General features: G+C 37.0%; 1 protein-coding gene across 3 annotated transcripts in view; it reads right to left on the bottom strand.

Annotated features, from left to right (window-relative positions):
* Window positions 1-21,370, bottom strand: part of LOC149794941 (slit homolog 2 protein-like) — a 239,835-nt gene that overhangs the window by 213,543 nt on the left and 4,922 nt on the right. For all 3 annotated transcript variants that reach the window (XM_089964604.1, XM_089964605.1, XM_089964603.1), the window contains exons 2-3: window positions 15,133-15,204; window positions 8,214-8,285 (exon numbers count right to left, since the gene is read on the bottom strand). In XM_089964604.1, coding sequence (XP_089820730.1) covers window positions 8,214-8,285; window positions 15,133-15,204 — 144 coding nt within the window. The remainder of the gene's footprint in view (window positions 1-8,213; window positions 8,286-15,132; window positions 15,205-21,370) is intronic.

Genomic DNA, 21,370 nt, shown 5'->3' on the forward strand with positions numbered 1-21,370 from the left:
AGTGCTAATTAGCAAATAATACCAGCCAACAACAGTAATGAGTAAACATGAAACCTAATAATTGCATAAGCTTTTGTCTTGCGTGCACCAATCGACAATACTTTTTTTGTTTCCCATCTGTATTTTATTAATTTCTCTGTATATATGCAGATAATTGAGGGCCACAATAGAAATAATTTTTTGTACTAAATTGTGTCATCCTCATAAATAACACATTATTATTATTATTATTATCATCATCATCATCATCATCATCATCCACGATTTTTTAATCATCTGAAATAACATTTAAACATTCTTGTCCCTGCAAATATCAATTTCTCACATGCAATGAAAAGCACGATTTTTTAGAATAGGGATACTTAAATAATGTCTTTTAGAGTAGGTCACCCCCAACACAGTTTTGTTTCAAGTGACTCACTGAAAAAATTATTATCCGGAAAGGAAGAATGCTAAAATTTTCCACATCTTAAAAACGTTACAAGTGATTTACGATGCGAATTAAATACCCTCCTGTACAGTTATTTGCTAACGATGACTTTTTCATCTTAACAATTTTGTAACGTGCTTAAACAAGTACATAAAAACTAAACTGACCCTTTTTAAAACACGATGTTTATGTAGGACCAGATATGGCTCACCTGCTTTCAGAACTTGAGATCTGACCATGTTAATGTTCATGTATTATTGTAAGAACACGATCTTATGTAAGATTTTATTTTAGAATGTTATTATAATTCTTTCCAACGATAAAGGCCTATTTAAATTGCATAGTCTCTTCCTTCCTCTTAGTCAAAGTTATACAAGACCTTTGTGATATAAATCCACTTGCCAAGTTTGATCAAAATCGGATGAGAAGTATATTTTCTAGATCTAGCGAGGCAGTGAGTTCAGGCAATCAGATGCAATATAATTGTGTGAATATACAAAGATCACGCTTATTACAGAGCCTGTCTAAGACAATCATAATATAAGCATCAGCGCAAAATCCGACTGAAATTCGGTCTACAGAATGGTAACTAGCCCTGTCAATTGAATACAAGATCCATCAAAATATGTGTAGTTCTTCCTCATAATCAAATTCATCCAACTTACTGATGACATAAGACTGTTTAAAACGTTTAAGCAAACTCTGATCAAATATATTTGCTGGAGTTTTCACAGTCCTTTTAAAATATAGCTTTTAGAGTGGTACAAAACTAAGCCACTCAGCTGCAAGACCACATCATGATAAAACTTATCCAACATTTTTATAATAATATCCTATTTACCAAATCTAATTAAAGTCGGATTAGAAATACCGACTCTCGATTGGTAAGAAGCTAGGCCAATCAGATGCATGACCACCACATTAATATATGCCAGCCAATCAGATTCATGACCACCCCATTAATATATGCCAGCCAATAAGATGCATGACGACCACATTAATATATGCCAGCCAATCAGATTAATGGCCACCCCATTAATATATGCCAGCCAATAAGATGCATGACAACCACATTAATATATGCCAGCCAATAAGATGCATGACGACCACATTAATATATGTCAGCCAATCAGATTCATGACTACCACATTAATATATGCCAGTCAATCAGATGCATGACCACCCATTGATATATATCAGCCAATCACATGCATGATCACCCCATTGATATATGCCAGACAATCAGATGCATGAGCACCACATTCATATATGCCAGCCAATCAGATGCATGACAACCACATTAATATATGCCAGCCAATCAGATTCATGACCACCCCATTAATATATGCCAGCCAATCAGATGCATGAGCACCACATTAATATATGCCAGCCAATCAGATTCATGCCTACCACATTAATATATGCCAGCCAGTCAGATGCAAGACTACCACATTAATATATGCCAGCCAATCAGATGCATGACCACCACATTAATATATGCCAGCCAATCAGATGCACGAACACCACATTAATATATGCAAGCCAATCAGTTGCAAAGCCAATGAGTAATCTGAACAAATTTCGATCATAAATGATCTCATCTGAGATCTCAATGATTTCTCCTTTGTCTATTTATAAGGTTTAATCAAAACCGGAATAGAAATGTGATGCAAGATAACCATATTTATATGTATGGATCTCATTCATTATCTCATTCATTATCGAATTCATGTGAGACCCTGATCATGCATTAGATGTTGGATTGAAAATCTCGCTCATTAAAACAAAAAACTCACCCGAGCTCTTCATTTTTAAAGCATATATTAGCTTGATCAAAATCGTATCCGAAATATATCACAATATTAGATAATCAGAAGCAGGGTCAAATTATTATGCGTAAATCTCACTCATTATCAAACTCGGAGATATTTATCATGTAAATCCATATTTTATGTTAGCTCTAAATCGGATCAAAATACAGCCTTCAAAGTGGGAAAATGATCCAACAGTTAAATACAGTATCACCTCATCAATGCATACGAAATTCACACATTATTGAATTCTTCTGAGGACTAGATGATATAAGCCTATACTCCGAGTTTGATCCCAATCGGGTCAGAAATATGGCTTAAAGAGTGGTAATAAGCTCAGGCAATATGACACAAGTTCACCTAATTGTTGAATCTCGCTCATTATCGAATTTATCCGAGATCGTGCTGACATAAGTCGACATCCCAGTGTGAACAATCTTTAACAGAAGATTCTACGGACGATGGACGCAGGACTATACCAAAAGCTCACTTAGCTTTATGGCCACAAGAGCACAAACTAGTAAGTTTAAAAAGAATAACAGTTCTTTCGTGAAACTTCAAAATTAGTCGAACTGTAACTTTCATCTGATTGGTTCAATTGTAGACCCAAGACATGCTCACACGATCTGATTGGTTCAGTTGTAGGCCCCACATGCTCACACGATCTGATTGGTTCAATTGTGGGTCCAAGACATGCTCACACGATCTGATTGGTTCAATTGTAGGCCCCACATGCTCACACGATCTGATTGGTTCAGTTGTAGGCCCAAGACATGCTCACACGAGATGGTTATAATGAGATAGTTAGTTGTTTAGTTTTATCGGGTTCCAGACGATGGACAATCTTCACCATGTAATGATTTTCCCTCTTCTTTTTATACAAAAGTTTGGTCCTATCTTGGAGAATAGATACAGGTTGAATGAGAAGCTTAAAGGCGATGGTATCCAATTACCGGAAATCACTATGTTTCTGATTTTAAATTAATGAGGTTAAAAAAAATGTGGATGAATCGAAGCCAGTTTATTACTCTGAAAAAGCTCAGCAAGACGTATCACGTATGTTGAAAACATGAAAAATCTAAAATGATATCAAAGTGTCTTCTCATCGTTCATTTTCCTTTTGCACTTTATAAGACCATACTGTCACAAGTGAACGAAAGTAGCTCAGAATATAGTTCTCAATGGTGACGAATTATATCCTAGTCTTCTTCCTTGACTTGGCTGAAAGGGCGGAGGATTTTCAAATTGGGTAGAAGGTATCTAAACTTTTATAGGGGTCCTTTCTTAAGCTTTCTGATTATTGTACTTGGTCCGTAAAACTTTCAAACAAACTGGCATAAATATTGAGAACGCCCAGAGTACTAGTTCTCATATTATTTATACTGTTCTTCCAGAACATGGTTTGTAATCATCTAATCTCACTTTGTCAATTCCAGTATTGTATTTCAAGACAATAGAAACAAACAAGAAATAACAAAACTGTCTCATAAAACAATAAAACAAATATCATAGGGAAGAGAGACGGGATTAAACGAACGAGGCCGATAAAATTGAGCCAAATGGCGTGTCCTAGACCTGGCCACGAAGGAACTGAATTCCTTCTCGCTTACCATTCTCCCACCACAGAGACCGAAAGTTCGTGATAAAATGCCGATCTCGCTATTCAATCCAATTAGCTGCCCATCTTCAAAGAACACATTGTGAACTTCAAGTAATGTCCAGAAATTAAGGCCACTTTGTCACTACATAACCCTGTCTCACGCTAGCGATGATTTTGCTACCAGATCTCTTGGTATTGTTCGATGACCGGGATTACTAGTAAATACAGCTTGACAATAATTTCTCTCTCCCTCTGTTGAAGATGGCTAAGTCAAACAAGCTTAGAAGAGTGAGTAGAGAAACAAGCTATAGAACTTTTAAATATTACAAAGTAACGGCCCCTGCTAAGTGCACGATAACAAAGGAAACGTGCAATGTATTGTGTGAAGTAACATCTGGTGCGCTTTGAGTTCATGTTTGTCGACTACCCAAGCTTTCCACTTGCTGTTCTACTACCCACAAAGACATTGTCACTATTGTTCACTCTAAGGCTATACTCAACCCAGAAAAGGAGGAATACTAAATGTACAATATATCACCCACCCCATATCTCTCTCTCTCTCTCTCTCTCTCTCTCTCTCTCTCTCTCTCTCTCTCTCTCTCTATATATATATATATATATATATATATATATATATATATATATATATATATATATGTGTGTGTGTGTGTGTGTGTGTGTGTGTGTTTGTGTGTGTGTGTGTGTGTGTGTGTGTGTGTTACTAGAATGATTTACCTGTCTGGCACTTTGTTTATCCTTACTCTGTACAAGACGATAGCTGTATTTTAATGTTCATCTGGCATTACGAGTATCTAAAATGTTATCAACACATTAACCATACTTTTAAGAGGAACTATCGAGTACAGTCGGCAGTGCTCTCGTTTGATTTCTAAACCAATCCATGGGGTACTGACAGGCTATATATACAAAAGTGGATCTATTATCTGGTATTTAATTTAGTACTGCTTATTTAAAGGCAGTTTTCAGTTAATAATACCGACGGCTGCAAAATTTCGTATAGGAAAGAGAAAACAATTACGTAAAAAAATCAACTTCTATTTGGAGCTGACTTAGTCCATGTATGCAGCAATCAAAGTGTATAACCAGCACGAGTAGTAGAGGTTTTGTTTCAAAGAACTGTCTCATCCCCTCACATTACATTATATACAATGCATATTTTTGTCAATGCATCGTTTTTAATCGCCAGTGCAGCTGTGTTTTAAATGTATTAATACAAGCTTAATTCGTTTTTTTTTTTTAAATATGGATTATTAAGCTGAAAAAGACCGAAATGCCTCCCGCTAAGCAATGCCACGATCGCAATTATTTGGATTCTAGTCACTAAAAACTTGGAAGGAAATTGTACCATATAGAGACTACTGTACGCTCTTCATACGAGTTAAAATGACATTTTTAACGGATTTTTCACTTTGTCAGCCTTACTGGACATGTTTTATTATATTAAGTGTACACTGACAGTTTCAGTGAGTTTTATGTAAAATCATGAGAATCTTGGACGAAACGAACACTAACATTATACTGTATGATGCTGTTTGATATGACCTGCATGCATGCACTCTCTCCGATCAGCATATAGAACAATGAGTCAAATTGACTCCAAAGTAACCTTCTGTGGGCTATGAGCTGTAGAATAAGCTACCCAATGGAACAATGAGTCAAACTGACTACAAAGTAACCTTCTGTGGGCTATGAGCTGTAGAATAAGCTACCCAATGGAACAATGAGTCAAATTGACTCCAAAGTAACCTTCTGTGGGCTATGAGCTGTAGAACGAGCTACCTATCCTCCAAACGGTTGTCGCAAGAGGTGATAACTGTGGCGCAGTGGTTAGTATTTTGAACTTGCAACTGAAACGGTGCGGATTCGATTACTTCCATCGGATCAGCCTGGGGTCAGTCACTGCGGTGTGTCCTAGGGCAATGTACTTTATTCCAATTTCATCGATACAAAATAACCCATTTATGATGATGTACCGTAAAGCACCAAATTATGAAATCTCTCTCTCTCTCTCTCTCTCTCTCTCTCTCTCTCTCTTGACTTTGTTATACTGTATGAGCATGCAGGAGATAAGACTTCTATAAAACAAGCACTCTATTAGAGGAAAAGCGCCCGTGTATGCTTTGTTCATTTCTGATTTCTTTCACATAAACATTTAGCTAATGGATGTTTTGTATTTGGTTCATCTAATGAGGGAATTCTAATAGTAAAAATTCAAATGACAGCCAATTTAACGTTAGTCGAGGGCACTGCCTTCAGTGAAAATGTTTCTTTACGTAGCATGTGGCCCCATTGACACCTGATCAAGTTCTTGTATTTGGCAATAAAAAGTAAACATGGCATGCGGCGCGATTTACAGGTAGATACTGTACAAAACTGTAGTGAAGTGTAGTTCAGAGGCAACAGAACACTACGAGGTAAAATGTGTAATCCCGCTCTGTGTCAAAGAAAGACAGATGCACAATCTACCCAATGTATTATATCGTACCCAGCATATAGTTTTGGGCTGTACAATTGATAAATGCAATGGAATAAAGCATTAAACAAGCATGTTGTACATTTTATTACGGCTAGATTATAAGCATTAGAGAATGTGCGATTATGTGAATAAAGACTAAGATATGAAAACGAAATCTTGTGAAAATTGACAAAACGATATGAACGGACGGTTGATCAAACATGAGCGTATTGATGCCATTGAATCACACGTTCCATTTTCTTTCTTCTTCAAAACACTGAATATATCACTTCCACCGAAATTATGTTATTATTTAGGAATTGCAATAGTCAATAAGTCACGGGCCGGTTTTTTTTTCTTCTCCTATCTATTTCCTCAAGCGCATTTTAAGAAACAACTTTAAAAGAAAATCCAATTTTGATTATTATCCAAAGTGTCCATATGAAGTAGTGATCTTGTTTTCCCAAGATGGCGCCGTTGAGCTAATGTTGTTTTTGGCCAAACAATACGAGTTAAATTGAATGAAAAGTTGCAATTTTGTAATGCATTAGATTTGATCTTCTCCTAAGACTTCACTTCATGTCACTTGACAAAACCGAATTATGTCTGAAAAGCGTCTCAGGGGGATACTTTCTAAAGACTGGAGCCAAAAGATCCACCATTAGCGTTCGGCGATCGATTGTTGTCTGCTGCTCACCATTTTGGCGCATATCTGCTGTATCTGTATGGATATCTGTTTCTAATAGTGTTTTGTACGCTTGATTAGTTTAAGAAGCAAAGTCGTCATGACTTACTGGGTTAATCAAGCTACGAGAGAAGAAAATTGACTTCCCTATGCATTGTTACACCTTTCGAAATAAGATAAGGCATGTTTCGATTGACGTATAGAATTCTCAGATCAAGAAACGGAATGAGGTTTTTAGGGTCATGTGACAATTGGATGAGATAGTATGATGTATGGATTATGTCAACATTTTAGCTCTTCAATTGATACACGTAATGGGACTGCAATTGCGTTGTGACCCTATCCCACACATTTCTCTCTCTCGATCGATCGATCGATCGACGATCGATCGAGATCGATCCATCCATCAATCGATCCCTTGCCAAGGTACATCACAGCATATGGTTTTCCTATATACAGCTGATGGATACTGATTATAGTGTATGCTTTGACGTAGTTTAAGAATGCTGAGTACAGTGTATGCTTTGACGTAGTTTAAGAATACTGAGTACAGTGTATGCTTTGACATAGTTTAAGAATACTGAGTACAGTGTATGCTTTGACGTAGTTTAAAGATACTGAGTACAGTGTATGTTTTGACGTAGTTTAAGGATACTGAGTATAGTGTATGCTTTGACGTAGTTTAAGGATACTGAGTACAGTGTATGCTTTGACGTAGTTTAAGAATACTGAGTACAGTGCATGCTTTGACGTAGTTTAAGGATACTGAGTACAGTGTATGCTTTGACGTAGTTTAAGGATACTGAGTACAGTGTATGCTTTGACGTAGTTTAAGAATACTGAGTACAGTGCATGCTTTGACGTAGTTTAAGGATACTGAGTACAGTGCACGCTTTGACGTAGTTTAAGGATACTGAGTAAAGTGTATGCTTTGACGTAGTTTAAGGATACTGAGTACAGTGTATGCTTTGACGTAGTTTAAGGCGCTGTTGGTTTTTAATATATCACTAAAGCTTGACACAAAAGCCAAAAGTTTAAAAGATGACGTACATAATAATGATTATAACTTCATAAAATTATTAGTTTTAATTCCCATATTTATTTATTTTTGCTTTAACTAAGACCACCTCGAATATGTATTATTAGTCTGAACACATGACAACACGATACCAATTTTTTCGGAAAATATTAAGAATTGAGTTTATACTTACAATCTCTCCATAGCAACTAAATCTTGAAATGACCCTCTTTCAATACTCCTTATGTTGTTTTTCAAGAGATGTCTGCAAAAATTCAAAAGTAAAAATAATAAGGTGGAAAGTATGGCAATCAAATAAACAAATGACCGACAGATATATAATTCTCGTTTGTTTATAAATTGTTACAGCTACAATACATGTTTCATCTCCAGTAATCAGTTCATTTCTCGAAACATATGATACATTTAAAAAAGTTCAAAAGTAAAAATAATAAGGTGGAAAGTATGGCAATCAAATAAACAAATGACCGACAGATATATAATTCTCGTTTGTTTATAAATTGTTACAGCTACAATACATGTTTCATCTCCAGTAATCAGTTCATTTCTCGAAACATATGATACATTTAAAAACCGAATTAAAATCCAAATCTAAAAAAAAGACCCACATCTATTTATTCAAACTTGACATATTTAAATCATTGCATCTATAAAACGTACGAACCAAATTCACCGTTCCTAACCAAATTCACCGTTCCTAACCAAATTCACCGTTCCTAAACGAAAATCTTATTACAATGTGAAAAAAATGAAGTAAATTTCTAAGTCATTGCATGCAAAAAGATGGAAGGTTGCGAGGAAGCTTAAGGTTTTTGGTTATCTAAAATACATTGTTATTTTCAGGTTCCTTTTCATAAATATCGACTTTATTTTGATCGTGACATATGTTTAATTTTGTCTCACATCGTTGGCTTTTCCTTCATGTTTTGTTTGCTTAAGTTTCAAGACATCCTCAACAACTTCTACTCATATTTTAAATTCATGACTGCGTAGAAATAACTGTTCCATGCAAATCGGAGGGTACCCCCTGAGCTAGTAGTTGACGACCGAACTGCAAACAAAGAAACGAGAAGTTAGCCCCCCCCCCCCATCAACAGACGAGCGGCTTTAATATGACTACAAACTTCACGTGATATAAACACGATATAATAAATCTTCAGTTCTTGATCGTGATTAAACTTGGTCTGAGGGCTCTTTCTATACGTAATGGTATATCATTCAACTATCTACCTGATAATCAAACAAATGTAGCAGAAAAGAATAACGTCATGTGCAAAGCAAACAGATCAGAGATATATGTGAACTCATTGTTATCACGAACTCAAGGAAACACCTGCGCTTTTCAAATCTTCGATAGAGTAATCAACATTAGCACACCTTTCGATTGCCGATATGATTTTTATGACCTTACTCCATGCAGCAAAAACAAAAATGAAAGCGAAAATGAAATTTTAAGACGACTTTACTGTGAACATATTTTTGGAGTGGAGGTATTTCCAAACGAGCAAGTCGCTTTTGCTTAATACTCGTGTAAGGCGGGATGTTTGGGAAGCAGGCTTCAATAAGCGTGGCATCTGACTTGCAGGACAACCGATTAATGGCTTCTTGGGCACTAAAGTGGAGTACATGGGTGCTGAGACATTTATAATATCACTGAGATGAATCTCTTTGTGCAATTTTATGTGTTATTTATTGTTTACCTGATGTAATCTAAACTAATTGTATGAAAAATGGCCTGATTGAAGAATCGTGATAACAAGGCAAGAAGGTAACTTGAGTGTAACTGCTCCTTCGGTTATCTAATGCATCTTTTATCTTATCTGGTCATCGAGAGGGGGTTTCAGAAACTGATAACGTTTTGGACTGGCCCATATCATTTACTCCAATATGACGAATTTGCAGGAAAGCGTGAGAACACAAGCAACTTTATCGTAAACGTACATCATAGTAAAGACAAGCACATTTGTGGTTACATCTTAAAATAGCTGAATTTGAGACACCCTAAAAAATAATGCACTAAAACTTGACAGACCATTTCTCGGTCACTGAGGCAAAAGGGTTGCAGAAAGCCTCGTGGAGTTGTGTTCAGGACTCCGTTTTTTGCCTGCATGTATTTGAAAAGGATATACTTTGATATGAATCTTGACCAATCCAGGACAATGAAGAACTGTGGCTTGTGTTTATTTTAAAACAAGTGGAATCCAACTGTAGGCCACTCAAAACGATGCTTCGCTGTTTTAAATCGGTTTCATGGAACCAAAGTTGTAATAAATTGTCAACCATCCAACCAACCCCGAAGATCTGAGCATGTAATCTCCATTGTCTACAGTTCGAGTTTTCTCTCACCAGCCTGAGTTATGCTAGTAGTTGACGACCGAACCACAAACAAAGAAACGAGCAGTTAGCCCCCTCTCCTAGCAACAGACGAGCGTTTTTAATATGACTACAAACTTCACGTGATATAAACACGATAAAACTAATCTTCGGTTCTTGATCGTGATTAAACTTGGTTTGAGGGCTCTTTCTATACGTATTAGATATTAGGACAGATATGTTGAGGTATAAACAACGTAACTGACCAGATAGCTAACACTGAATGAGGCATGCGTGGCTAACTAACACTGAATGAGGCATGCGTGGCTAACTAACACTGAATGAGGCATGCGTGGCTTACTAACACTGAATGAGGCATGCGTGGCTAACTAACACTGAATGAGGCATGCGTGGCTAACTAACATTGAACGAGGCATGCGTTCCTAATTAACAGATAGCAAGTAGGTTGGGAATTGCAAATGTTGCCAAAATTATGAAAGCCGGAACCTCTTTCATGTACATAAAATATTCCATAAGAACATTTCGTTTAATGTTAGTTGTGTTTGGTGAATGTTTTTTCAAATAGATAAAGGTATTAACAAGGTAGATTTAAGTGGTCAACCCGGTGCTATTCTAAACCATTAGCACCATTGGTATTAGTTCTTTGGGGGCTTTTTGGTTTTGTTTCTTCCCGTCTTTTCTTTACACATTGACAATTACTTCATTTAGAATAAATGACTTGAAATTACTCTGGCGTATATCTTCTTGTTACTGACTGTGCTAACCTAACCACTTGCATTCGCTATGACGAATTTCAGATCGTAAGTCTTTGATGTTGGAAGACACATTTTATTGTTGTCCTTGTTTTGTTTTTTTTGTTTTTTTTTGTTGTGGTTTCAATGCCGTTTTTAGCACATGATATGCTATGCATGGTGGCAAGTATATCTGATGAAGGAAGAACCCGGGAAAATCCCGGGACGAACCACCGACCCACACCAATGTACTGGCAAACATACCCACGAAGCCGAGCAGAGACTGGAACACACACGGACAGAGGTGAGATGTGTGAGTGATATGTAAAGGTGAGTGCTTTAAACCACTCGGCCATACGTAACTATATACTTCTCGGCCACCCGAGGATTTAGACCACTCGGTCACTCAAGGCCTTAAACTAGTCTGCTACCTGAGGCTTTAGACCAGTCGGCCACCCGAAAGACAAATTTCGAATATTAGTAGTCAAGAACTTTTATTGTGTCATCGATGAAAGATTCCCTTGGACATGGTCTTGCGTTTATACGTGACATAAGCTAAATTTAAAACAAGATAGAACCTACGCTAGCCTTAAGGATTCACGGTACTAGTTTAATTCCCATAGTAAACCTATGCAAATACCATGGTATTAAAAATTCAATAACTTATATGTTTTTAGTGATCATGGTCAAACCTATATTTATCAGTATAGATGAAACCTGGATGTCACCTTCTGTTTCAGGAAAGGATATTACTCGCGGCATCTTCTGGACCTGTATGTGTTTGAAACACGTGCTTTCAATTCCGCACCAACGAGTCAAGTGCTAATTTTAGTAATGAGTGTTCCAAACTCAAGAATATAAAAGGACTGAAATTCCATCAGTAAAACAAAATTCTCTATTTTTGTTTCACTTACAACTAGGATAAGCTCTCAAAAGATTCTTTTTCCTAAAACATAACTTAGATTATTAATCAATCCCGGTCAGCCAAACCCAAATATACTCTATTTTATGTTCACCCATTTTCAGGCTGGTTCCCAGTTTTCCATATCACTAGTACCGTGTGTCCTATATCCACCCTTGATTTTCTTGACAGCTCTAGGAATAGTAGTTCAATACATAAGTAAGCAATGTGCATAGTTATGTTTGTTAAAGATTATATTAGTGAATATTATATTATATTGCAAGTTTATCTTCACCCAAAGACCAATGGTGCATTTCAGGCAACATTTAAATATTTGAGCTTTATTTAAGAAAATCAGAAAAAATATTAAAATAAAGCTGTCTATAAAGAATCATCTATTCTAATATCACCATTTATTACTCTTCAATTTAATGCTGAAATATATTACCAGCCTTGTCATATTATGTAACTAATGAGTAAAAGGTCAAGGTAACCATCTATATGTACATGTATTATTACAGAAAAAAAGATTTAAATTACAAAAATAACCTAAATTTCCCCCAGAAGACATACAATTTAAAACTTAAATAAGGTAGACGTAAGTCTATTAAAATGCAAAATATGAACTTTCAAAACGTTCACTGAAAGAAATTAGTGGGATGCAAAGTCATGAGAGGTCATCACCATTAAGCATGGTGGAAGAGACCTAAGTGATCATATCTGAATCATTATGTTTCAAAACACAACTAGGAAATATCATATTGCCTACTATAATTACTCTATAAATGGTAAATTGTATAAATTTTATATATGCATTTCTTAGATATAAACCAAAGTGCAAAACACTCCACCTAACAAAGTCAAATCTACACACTGTTCCCCCTCCCCCTTTCTGGGCAACAGTTGATATATCCGAATATATGTTTAATATCCCACTAAAAGTCACTCTGTGTTTTACAAAAGGTATTAATTTTGCTTCTTATCCACAAATAGAACCATATGATTGCATTTATAGTAAAGTTAATTGCACTTGCATATGTGGAGTCACTGTATTGCTGTGGCTGTCTATAGAACTCACGGTATTAATTCAGTTCCCATAGTAAACCTATGCAAACACCATGATATTAAAAATTCAATAACTTAACATTTTTAGTGCTCATGATCAAATCAATATTTATCAGTATAGATAAAACCTGGATGTCAGCTTCTGTGTTGAGGAACGGATATGAGCCGCGGCATTTTCTGGACCTACATGTGGTTGAAGCATGTGCTTTGAATTCTGCACCAGAGTTATGTGCTCATTTTAGTAATGAGTGTTCCAAATTCAAGACTGTTAAAGGACTGAAATTCCATCAGTAAAATTTTTTTTCACTTACAACTAGGGTATGCTCTCAAAAGATTCTTTTTCCTAAAACATAACTTACATTATTAACCAATCCTGGTCAGCCAAACCGATATATACTCTATCTTATAATCACCCATTTCCAGACTGGTTCCCATTTTTCCACGTCGCTAATGAGGACAGTTTTGAACGGTCCTAATTAAAATGCCATTTTGGGGAAGAACGCCTAATGTGAGATGTCTGTTGGAAGTAACTTTGCATGACGCTCGCAGTTTCTCAAATAAACGCCTAATAGAACAGTTATTGGTATTCGTTTTTCCGGTGGATGAATTTCAGATCATATGATAAACAGGGACTACACAACCCGGTACATAATTTGAGCTGACCCTGTCAAGTAAATAAGTACTCTTCGTCCACACAAAAACACATCAAAGAAAATTGTATCAGATTATGTTCCTTTACTAGTCAATCAGGCAACGAAGTGAAACCCATTGGTATGTATCACCTTGCATAGTATCAGTCCAATTTTAAATTCTAAACCGACCGATGCTCGTTTCGCACAAAGGAATTCAAATCGCTACGAGGTATATCATATGAAAAGGTTGAGATATTCTTACGAAAGGATTTTCTAGCGGCGAGCTCAGTGAAAATAATGTTAAATATTTATCATGGACGCAAAAATAATTTCGAGACGAATTTAATTGGGTCTAAGGTAATAGAATCTAGTATCATTTGCGAGTAATGCAAGCTTATTGTATCCTCTAATAGACACAGGTGATCAAACGAACGATACACAATGTTTTCTCTGATAGTGAGTGTTTTACGGCATAGCACGAGGGTTTTTGGTTCAATATCGGTTTTATACGGCATAGTAAGAGTGTTTGGTTTGATATTGGTATTTAACGGCATAGCAGGAAGGTTTGGTTTGATATCGGTGTTTTGCGGCAGAGCATGCGAGTTTGGTTTGATACTCGTGTTTTACGGCAGAACATGGGGGTTTGTTTTGATATTGGTATTTTACTGATATCATGAAGGTTTGGTTTGATATTGGTCTTTTGCGGCAGAACATAAGAGTTTGTTTCAGTATTGGTGTTTTACAGCATAGTATGAGAATTTGGTATAATATTGGTGTTTTATGGTATAGCAAACCATGCAGGCTGTATCATGCTAATGCAAGCAGAGTAAAGATTCTTGTCCAAGGACAGGCACATTAGTCAATCCAGACTGAACCAATGGTGAAAATCCAAACCGTGCTCTTTCGGACACTAGTCCAACGCCTTATTCACTGTGCCATCGCGGCTTTAAAGAACTAGAGCAGTGGTTCCCAACATGTGGGCAGCGGACCCCCCACCCCATTCACCCGGAGGGTGGTTGTTGTTCCAGAATAGCCTAAAAGTACAACTATTAGCATCTTGGGGTCCGCACGAAATTTGAGGTTAAGGAGGGGTCCTCATACTTGGAAAGGTTGGAAAATCAAAAATGGCATCCTAAACATTGTTCATTTAAGTGTTGGAAATTTCAGACCCTGTCGGTATACAAGTTTAGTGCGACAATATAGGCTGAGTGACGAGGACGTTTCTTTTAACCAGACTGTCTTTCTCTATGACCCTAGGTGAAGCCAGCATATATGACGACATAGTGATGAATTACAGATTACTGATTGAGGCATATAACAATGAATGACAATGAAACACAGTAAAGAGGTGATAACTCTGACTGATATTGCTGTAAATGCGGGTCTGGGGTTCTGATCTTATATTTTTCTCTACAGGAATGTACTTACAATATCCGTAACTGCCTAAGTCCTCTGAAATCGTTTCTTCGAATAACCGTAATATTATTTCCTTGGAGGTCCCTGAAAAAAAGACAGGAAATATTTATAAAATGTACCAAACTTCAGACGCTCTCTCTCTCTCTCTCCATTTTAAATAGCAGACACCATGTAGTTTAAAGACATGCTTTTCAAACGGGATTTTCATTTTGCAAATGCAACATTTAGATCACTTGCTGGAGGGATCTAAACAAAAACAGTCTTCCTGGTAAAGGACGAGTAGCTACTATATCAACCTGCCGACACGCGATACGTAATACATAATATAGACATAAAATATTTACTGTACTGATGTAGCCTTTTGTATCACACATATATGAATGAAACCTAGTCCCAACCCATTGCAATATAGTCTACAACGTATTTCACCATATTCCGATTCGTTTCCACTGAAACACAGAGTCTCCAATGCAGCTCTCCATTTGTCACGATCTTGGACTATCTGTTTTGCCTATCTGCAGGACATGCGATGGTCTCCATTTGTCACGATCTTGGACTATCTGTTTTGCCTATCTGCAGGACATGCGATGGTCTCCATTTGTCACGATCTTGGACTGTCTGTTTTGCCTATCTGCAGTACATGTGATGGTCTTATGTTCGGTGTCCAGAGTTCTTCGCCAAGTCATGGCTGGTCGTGCTCTTCTGCGTTTGTCTTGAGGGTTCCAGCTCAGGGCATGGCGAGCAATGTTATGCTGGTCTCTCCCCAAGGTATGTGCAATCCGTATCCACTTGCGTTCCCTAATGGTGTCGGTTCGATGTGTCCTCGGCCATAACTCCATGCTGGAGATTTGGTCAGCCATCTTGTGCGCATGATCTGTCGGAGACAAGCATTGACGAAGGATCTGTCGGAGACAAGCATTGACGAAGGATCTGTCGGAGACAAGCATTGACGAAGGATCTGTCGGAGACAAGCATTGATGAAGGATCTGTCGGAGACAAGCATTGACGAAGGATCTGTCGGAGACAAGCATTGATGAAGGATCTGTCGGAGACAAGCATTGACGAAGGATCTGTCGGAGACAAGCATTGATGAAGGATCTGTCGGAGACAATCATTGACGAAGGATCTGTCGGAGTCAAGCATTGATGAAGGATCTGTCGGAAACAAGCATTGATGAAGGATCTGTCGGAGACAAGCATTGACGAAGGATCTGTCGGAGACAAGGATCTGTCGGAGACAAGCATTGATGAAGGATCTGTCGGAGACAAGCATTGACGAAGACCTATAGCTTATGTTCCAAGTTATTTGTGTGTCTCCAGATCTCTGTCCCATAAACCTATTAAGGACCAGGGTAATTCATCTTCTACTGCCATATAAATCTTATGAAATGGTTTCTCTTTGAACCTCAAACCGAATCAATGGTATCAGAATTAAAATAGAAATCACGTTAGGTACACATCTGCAACTTCTCGGATTACACATCGAATATATGTCAACAAAGAAGTTGCGAATTCATGGGACAATATTTTCATTCGCAACTTAGAAGTCAAGTATTCGGATAATACCTCAGATGTATGTGAACAGTTCCCAATTAGACTAATTTGGCTGTTTAAGATACAACAATTGATCGAGAAGTTACTAATGATCGAACTAATTTTATCATTCGTAACATCTCGGTCAATCCTACAGTCAATCCAAATGCAGAAATAGCCAAGATGGTCCTGATATATTGGGTTTCTATGGGGCTTTTTGTTGCGAGAAATGACCGGATAGCAAAATTACTAAGTTGATATACACATGAGTCTTATGTTTTGTCTCATAGAAATGGTAAAGGTGGTCCGGCAGATTAAGTGTATACTTACATGGGTGAAGCAGAAAAGATTTGGTTGACTCTATGGTTCAAATTCCGTTCTTCTAAATGCATTTATGTCAGTTTCTCAAAGTGTTGCCTTTTGTTTCCTTTCGTAGGAGGTTAGGTGTTTATGCAGTGTTCAAACCCTGGCATGTGAACAGCCACTAAGATCTGGCTATTTGGAATTTCGTTATTTTTGTACTTTTTACCATCATAAATTTTGCTTTTTTCCGATTGCATCTTTGCTGTACGCCTTAAAAACGCTTACAAGTAAAAATATAGGGTATATTTCGCAACGCGTACAAAATATAATTCTTAGCGTCAGCTCCGAAGTGTTTGCTTTTATTCAACGACTGAAAAGCTATTTTATATAATACATTTTCTTTAAATTTTAAAAGAATCACAGAGCAAATTTTGAGTTAATATTTCCCATGATGCTTATTATTGACCAATTTCGTTTAAGTAGATAAGAGAATTAGAATTACAAAAAAGTTCCTGATTTCGTAATTGAATATTACAACCTTAATTGACGCACCTGTCACCGATGTCTAGTTTTCTAACTCCACACCTACTACCTCTTGTGTATGTGTGTAAGGAGTGTGTATTAGTTTTCGCCGGCCCAACTTCGCTAGATAATAGTATAAAATGCACAGTATGGCGCTAAGCACCCGAACAAAATTTCTTCAGATAGTGTCCGCAGCAAGCAGTTAGAACTTGGCTCGGTCTTTTCCGTCAAGGAGAGAATTAACCTCGTATGTTATTTTTGAAATAAACATTAAAACATGTCATGGCTTTTGGCGGTTTTCCTAAGGCAGGGTGCAGTACATATGTTGAGACAGAAAAAGCCGAAAATGTTCCGATTGCGGCTTTGTCTCCGTGCCATGTGAACAATATACTTTTCAATAGCGGCGAATTACATCCGAGGTTTCTTTCTCGACATGACCTATATGACCGAGGATGTTTTGATGGCACTCCCGGGCCCTCATACTCATAAACCTATTAGACAGATGCGGTTTCTTCTCCGTCAGGAAGCTGTGGATTCGAACCCACACAACAACGAAGTTTTTGTGTATAAGAGAATTCCAAAACCATCATCAACAACATTAGTAAATTCTAAGTCACTTGCGGAACCGCAGCTAAATAGCACACCATTCTAAAAATTAAAAATTAAAAAAATTCAGCAAACTATTTCGGTTCTAATCCCGAAGCAAATCCAGCCCTTTCTCTCAAAATGAACTGTGCCTGAAGGGGCCAATGTCTTATTTTGACACTGGCCACATCTCATATTCTTTCGTTACTTATGTACACCGCTTTGCAGCTAAATGAATCGTTCTCAAATCAAGATCCCCAGAAGCAATGAATCGTTCCAAGCCAACCCGTGGATCTGTCGGCATGATAAAACATAAGATGGTCCTAAATACAAAAGAAGAACATACCTATCTTTGTGTCGTGAAAGAAAGGGTCAGGGTGAGAGCCTTTCATGCAAGAAATACAAAGTTTGTTTAAGTCATCCTTCCCTTTTGACACAAGATTTAATATAAGTAATACAGATTTGACTAAGGCACCCTCCTTGCCTGACGCAGAGTTTAACGTAATATAAATACAGATTTGACTAAGGGAATCTCTAAAATCTACCAGCAGAAGCAAAAACAGAAACAAACATATATTGAAGCCAAATGTCGAAGAAACGTGGGGTTTGATTTTGGTTCGATATCTAATCTATTATACTATGATGAGTATATCTTTGTAGTGGGGTACCCTCGTTATTAACAATCTACCCGACATACAGTAAATACGGCAGCTATTCGGGTCACAACCAGAGTGTCACTTCGAGAGAAAACGAAAATTATCAACTCTGCAGAGATCGGCTGTTATATATCCGACTCGATTTTATGGCAAAGCAGTAATACAAGTAATTACCGAGTGATGATTCCTTCGATTTCGCGGTTATCAGTCAACACTCCCACCATCCCACCCATTGGTGTCGAAACAGCAAAGCAAATGACCGTTAAGAAATAGAATAAACTCAGTCGTTAACAGAAAGAGGACGCAGACTTCGGGATTTTAGAAGCATTCAACCACACGCAAGTTTAACCGAATGAGGAATGAATTAGATCTGATAAAGAATAAACTACCGAAACTATCCAGCCAACTATAGCTAACTTCGATTCAACAACAGGAAACAGCCCGGCAAGACAGTGGTTCAAAACCGGAGCTATCTATCCCAAGACAAGCGCTCTACCATCATAGCCGATGAACGCAGTTTGTTTGTTTGTTACCGAAATAGTTCCGGGTGTGTTTTGTTTCTAAATAGTTCCGGGTGTGTTTTGTTTCTTTGTTTTTTAAATAACTATAATCGACGCAGAGTGTGTTCATTCTTCACTGGCCTGGAAAGGGTTCAACTGCGATCACAGGGCAGTTCCTGACTTTAGGGGAGTCGTAAATTATGGCTGGTTTAATTTTTTTTAAAATAATTTCTTTTAAGATATAATATTTAGACCTAACACGCGTAGCTAGTTTATTTCACTGAATCAACTGGCGAATAAAACTATTTTATTTTTAAATTATTAGGTTATGCTTTCTTATTCTCCTTGTAATTTGGATAATTATGTTTTTCGGTGGCGAAACAACTATAAACACCATTAGATTTGTACTTTTCACAGCTTCGTTACATTACGAGTCCAGTGCATGCTAAGACTGACGTTGAGCAATGATATATCATACCGACGTCACTGGGTTAAATATTCAAACGGACACGCTGTTTAATTGATTGTGATTGCAATCGGAAAAAAGAGCAAATCTACAAATTATGTAAACTTGTAACTATCTCAATCTTTTAATTCAGCTTACCCATTATCGGCATGCAGATTTAGCCATAACGCGTGCGAGGATTTTGAATGCAAACAAAATTGCAGACTTGCTATATAGTTTAACGCTGCCCTTGGTTCTACAGCTATCTAATTCAAAGTAACCAGTCTGTCTTGTCGTCTCGTTTTACTCTGTCTAATACACAATTCGTCTGATGTGTTTAAGCCTTTAATCGTAGCAAGTGCAAAACTACGTAGAACTACTATCATTTTCTCTATACATTGAAACTGCAGACACAATACTGAAAATTTTCCCGCCCTGAACTGGTACCGTAGAACGCCAGACGGTTTCTCACGGGCTACTTCTCATGGATCCTATAAAAACTTAAAATCGAATTTGTGGGTCTCAGTTCACGGAAAGAATCTGTGCAAACATTGCATTTTCCGTGTGTGATATTTATGTAGACCAGATAACTAAATTGTTAGTTATTTTGTGCTTTGCTCTCAACAAAAACAGACTTTAGTTGTTGCTCTACATTCCGATTGGATAGAAACATGAAATGAGAAAGTACAGAAGAATCGTCCCCACGCCTGCCCCCCCCCCCTTAATCTCACTAAATCTGCACTTTAATCTCAAGTTTATCGTCTGCAATATTTGTGAAAGAATTACAAAAGGGCACTTGTCTCTAGAGACACTTCACGCGACACGTGAACCTCTGTCACTATTTTAATAAATCAACAAACCCAATTCAGAAGCTATTTGGTTTTTTTTCTTAAGAAAAAATATGCTACAGTATGACCAAGGATTGTGAAAAGGACAGGATTTGTGCAATAAATCACTCACATGTAGAAAATGGTTACAATAAATACTTTCTCTTTTTATTCTCTCTCTCTCTCTCTCTCTCTCTCTCTCTCTCTCTCTCTCAATATTAAATCCTCTGTTGTATTTAGAATTAGAATACATAACTATAAACTAGTTGTAAACATTATTACCTGTAAAGTAATGTGTACTTATACTGAATTGTGAGGTCATCAGTGGGATGGTTCCCCGACCTATTGCTACCTATATACGGGGAATAATAAATATGGAAAAATATATCACTGAATTAGTCCAGCTATTTAACACGTAAGCTGATTATCATTATATGCGTGTGTGCTTATATATATATATATATATATATATATATATATATATATATATATATATATATATATATATATATATATATATAGTTTGAAGACTAGTCCAATGATGTACGGAGTGTCAGACGTAATTTGTAACTGAGAAGAGCGATAGGTGAAACTTTTGGCATATCAATCAAATTATATCCGCAGGCAAGGATGCATCTAGTGTTGATTAAATATTTCGCAACTTTTGAACGCGAGCTAATAAATGAATATTTAAAGATTTTTATAATAAAAACCTTTTTACTTTTAGGGCTGTGATTTATATCATCATCTATTATTTACGCAAATTATTAATGACTCCTAAAATCTTTGGCTATGATGGTACCGTCCTTCCATCTGATGCTTCAACCTTACGAGGACTGGTTTCAATTATACTATGATGGTACCGTCCTTCCATCTGATG

Source organism: Sinohyriopsis cumingii, chromosome 7 (assembly GCF_028554795.1).
Source record: "Sinohyriopsis cumingii isolate HCF-2022 chromosome 7, ASM2855479v2, whole genome shotgun sequence".
Classification (NCBI taxonomy): Eukaryota; Metazoa; Mollusca; class Bivalvia; order Unionida; family Unionidae; genus Sinohyriopsis; species Sinohyriopsis cumingii.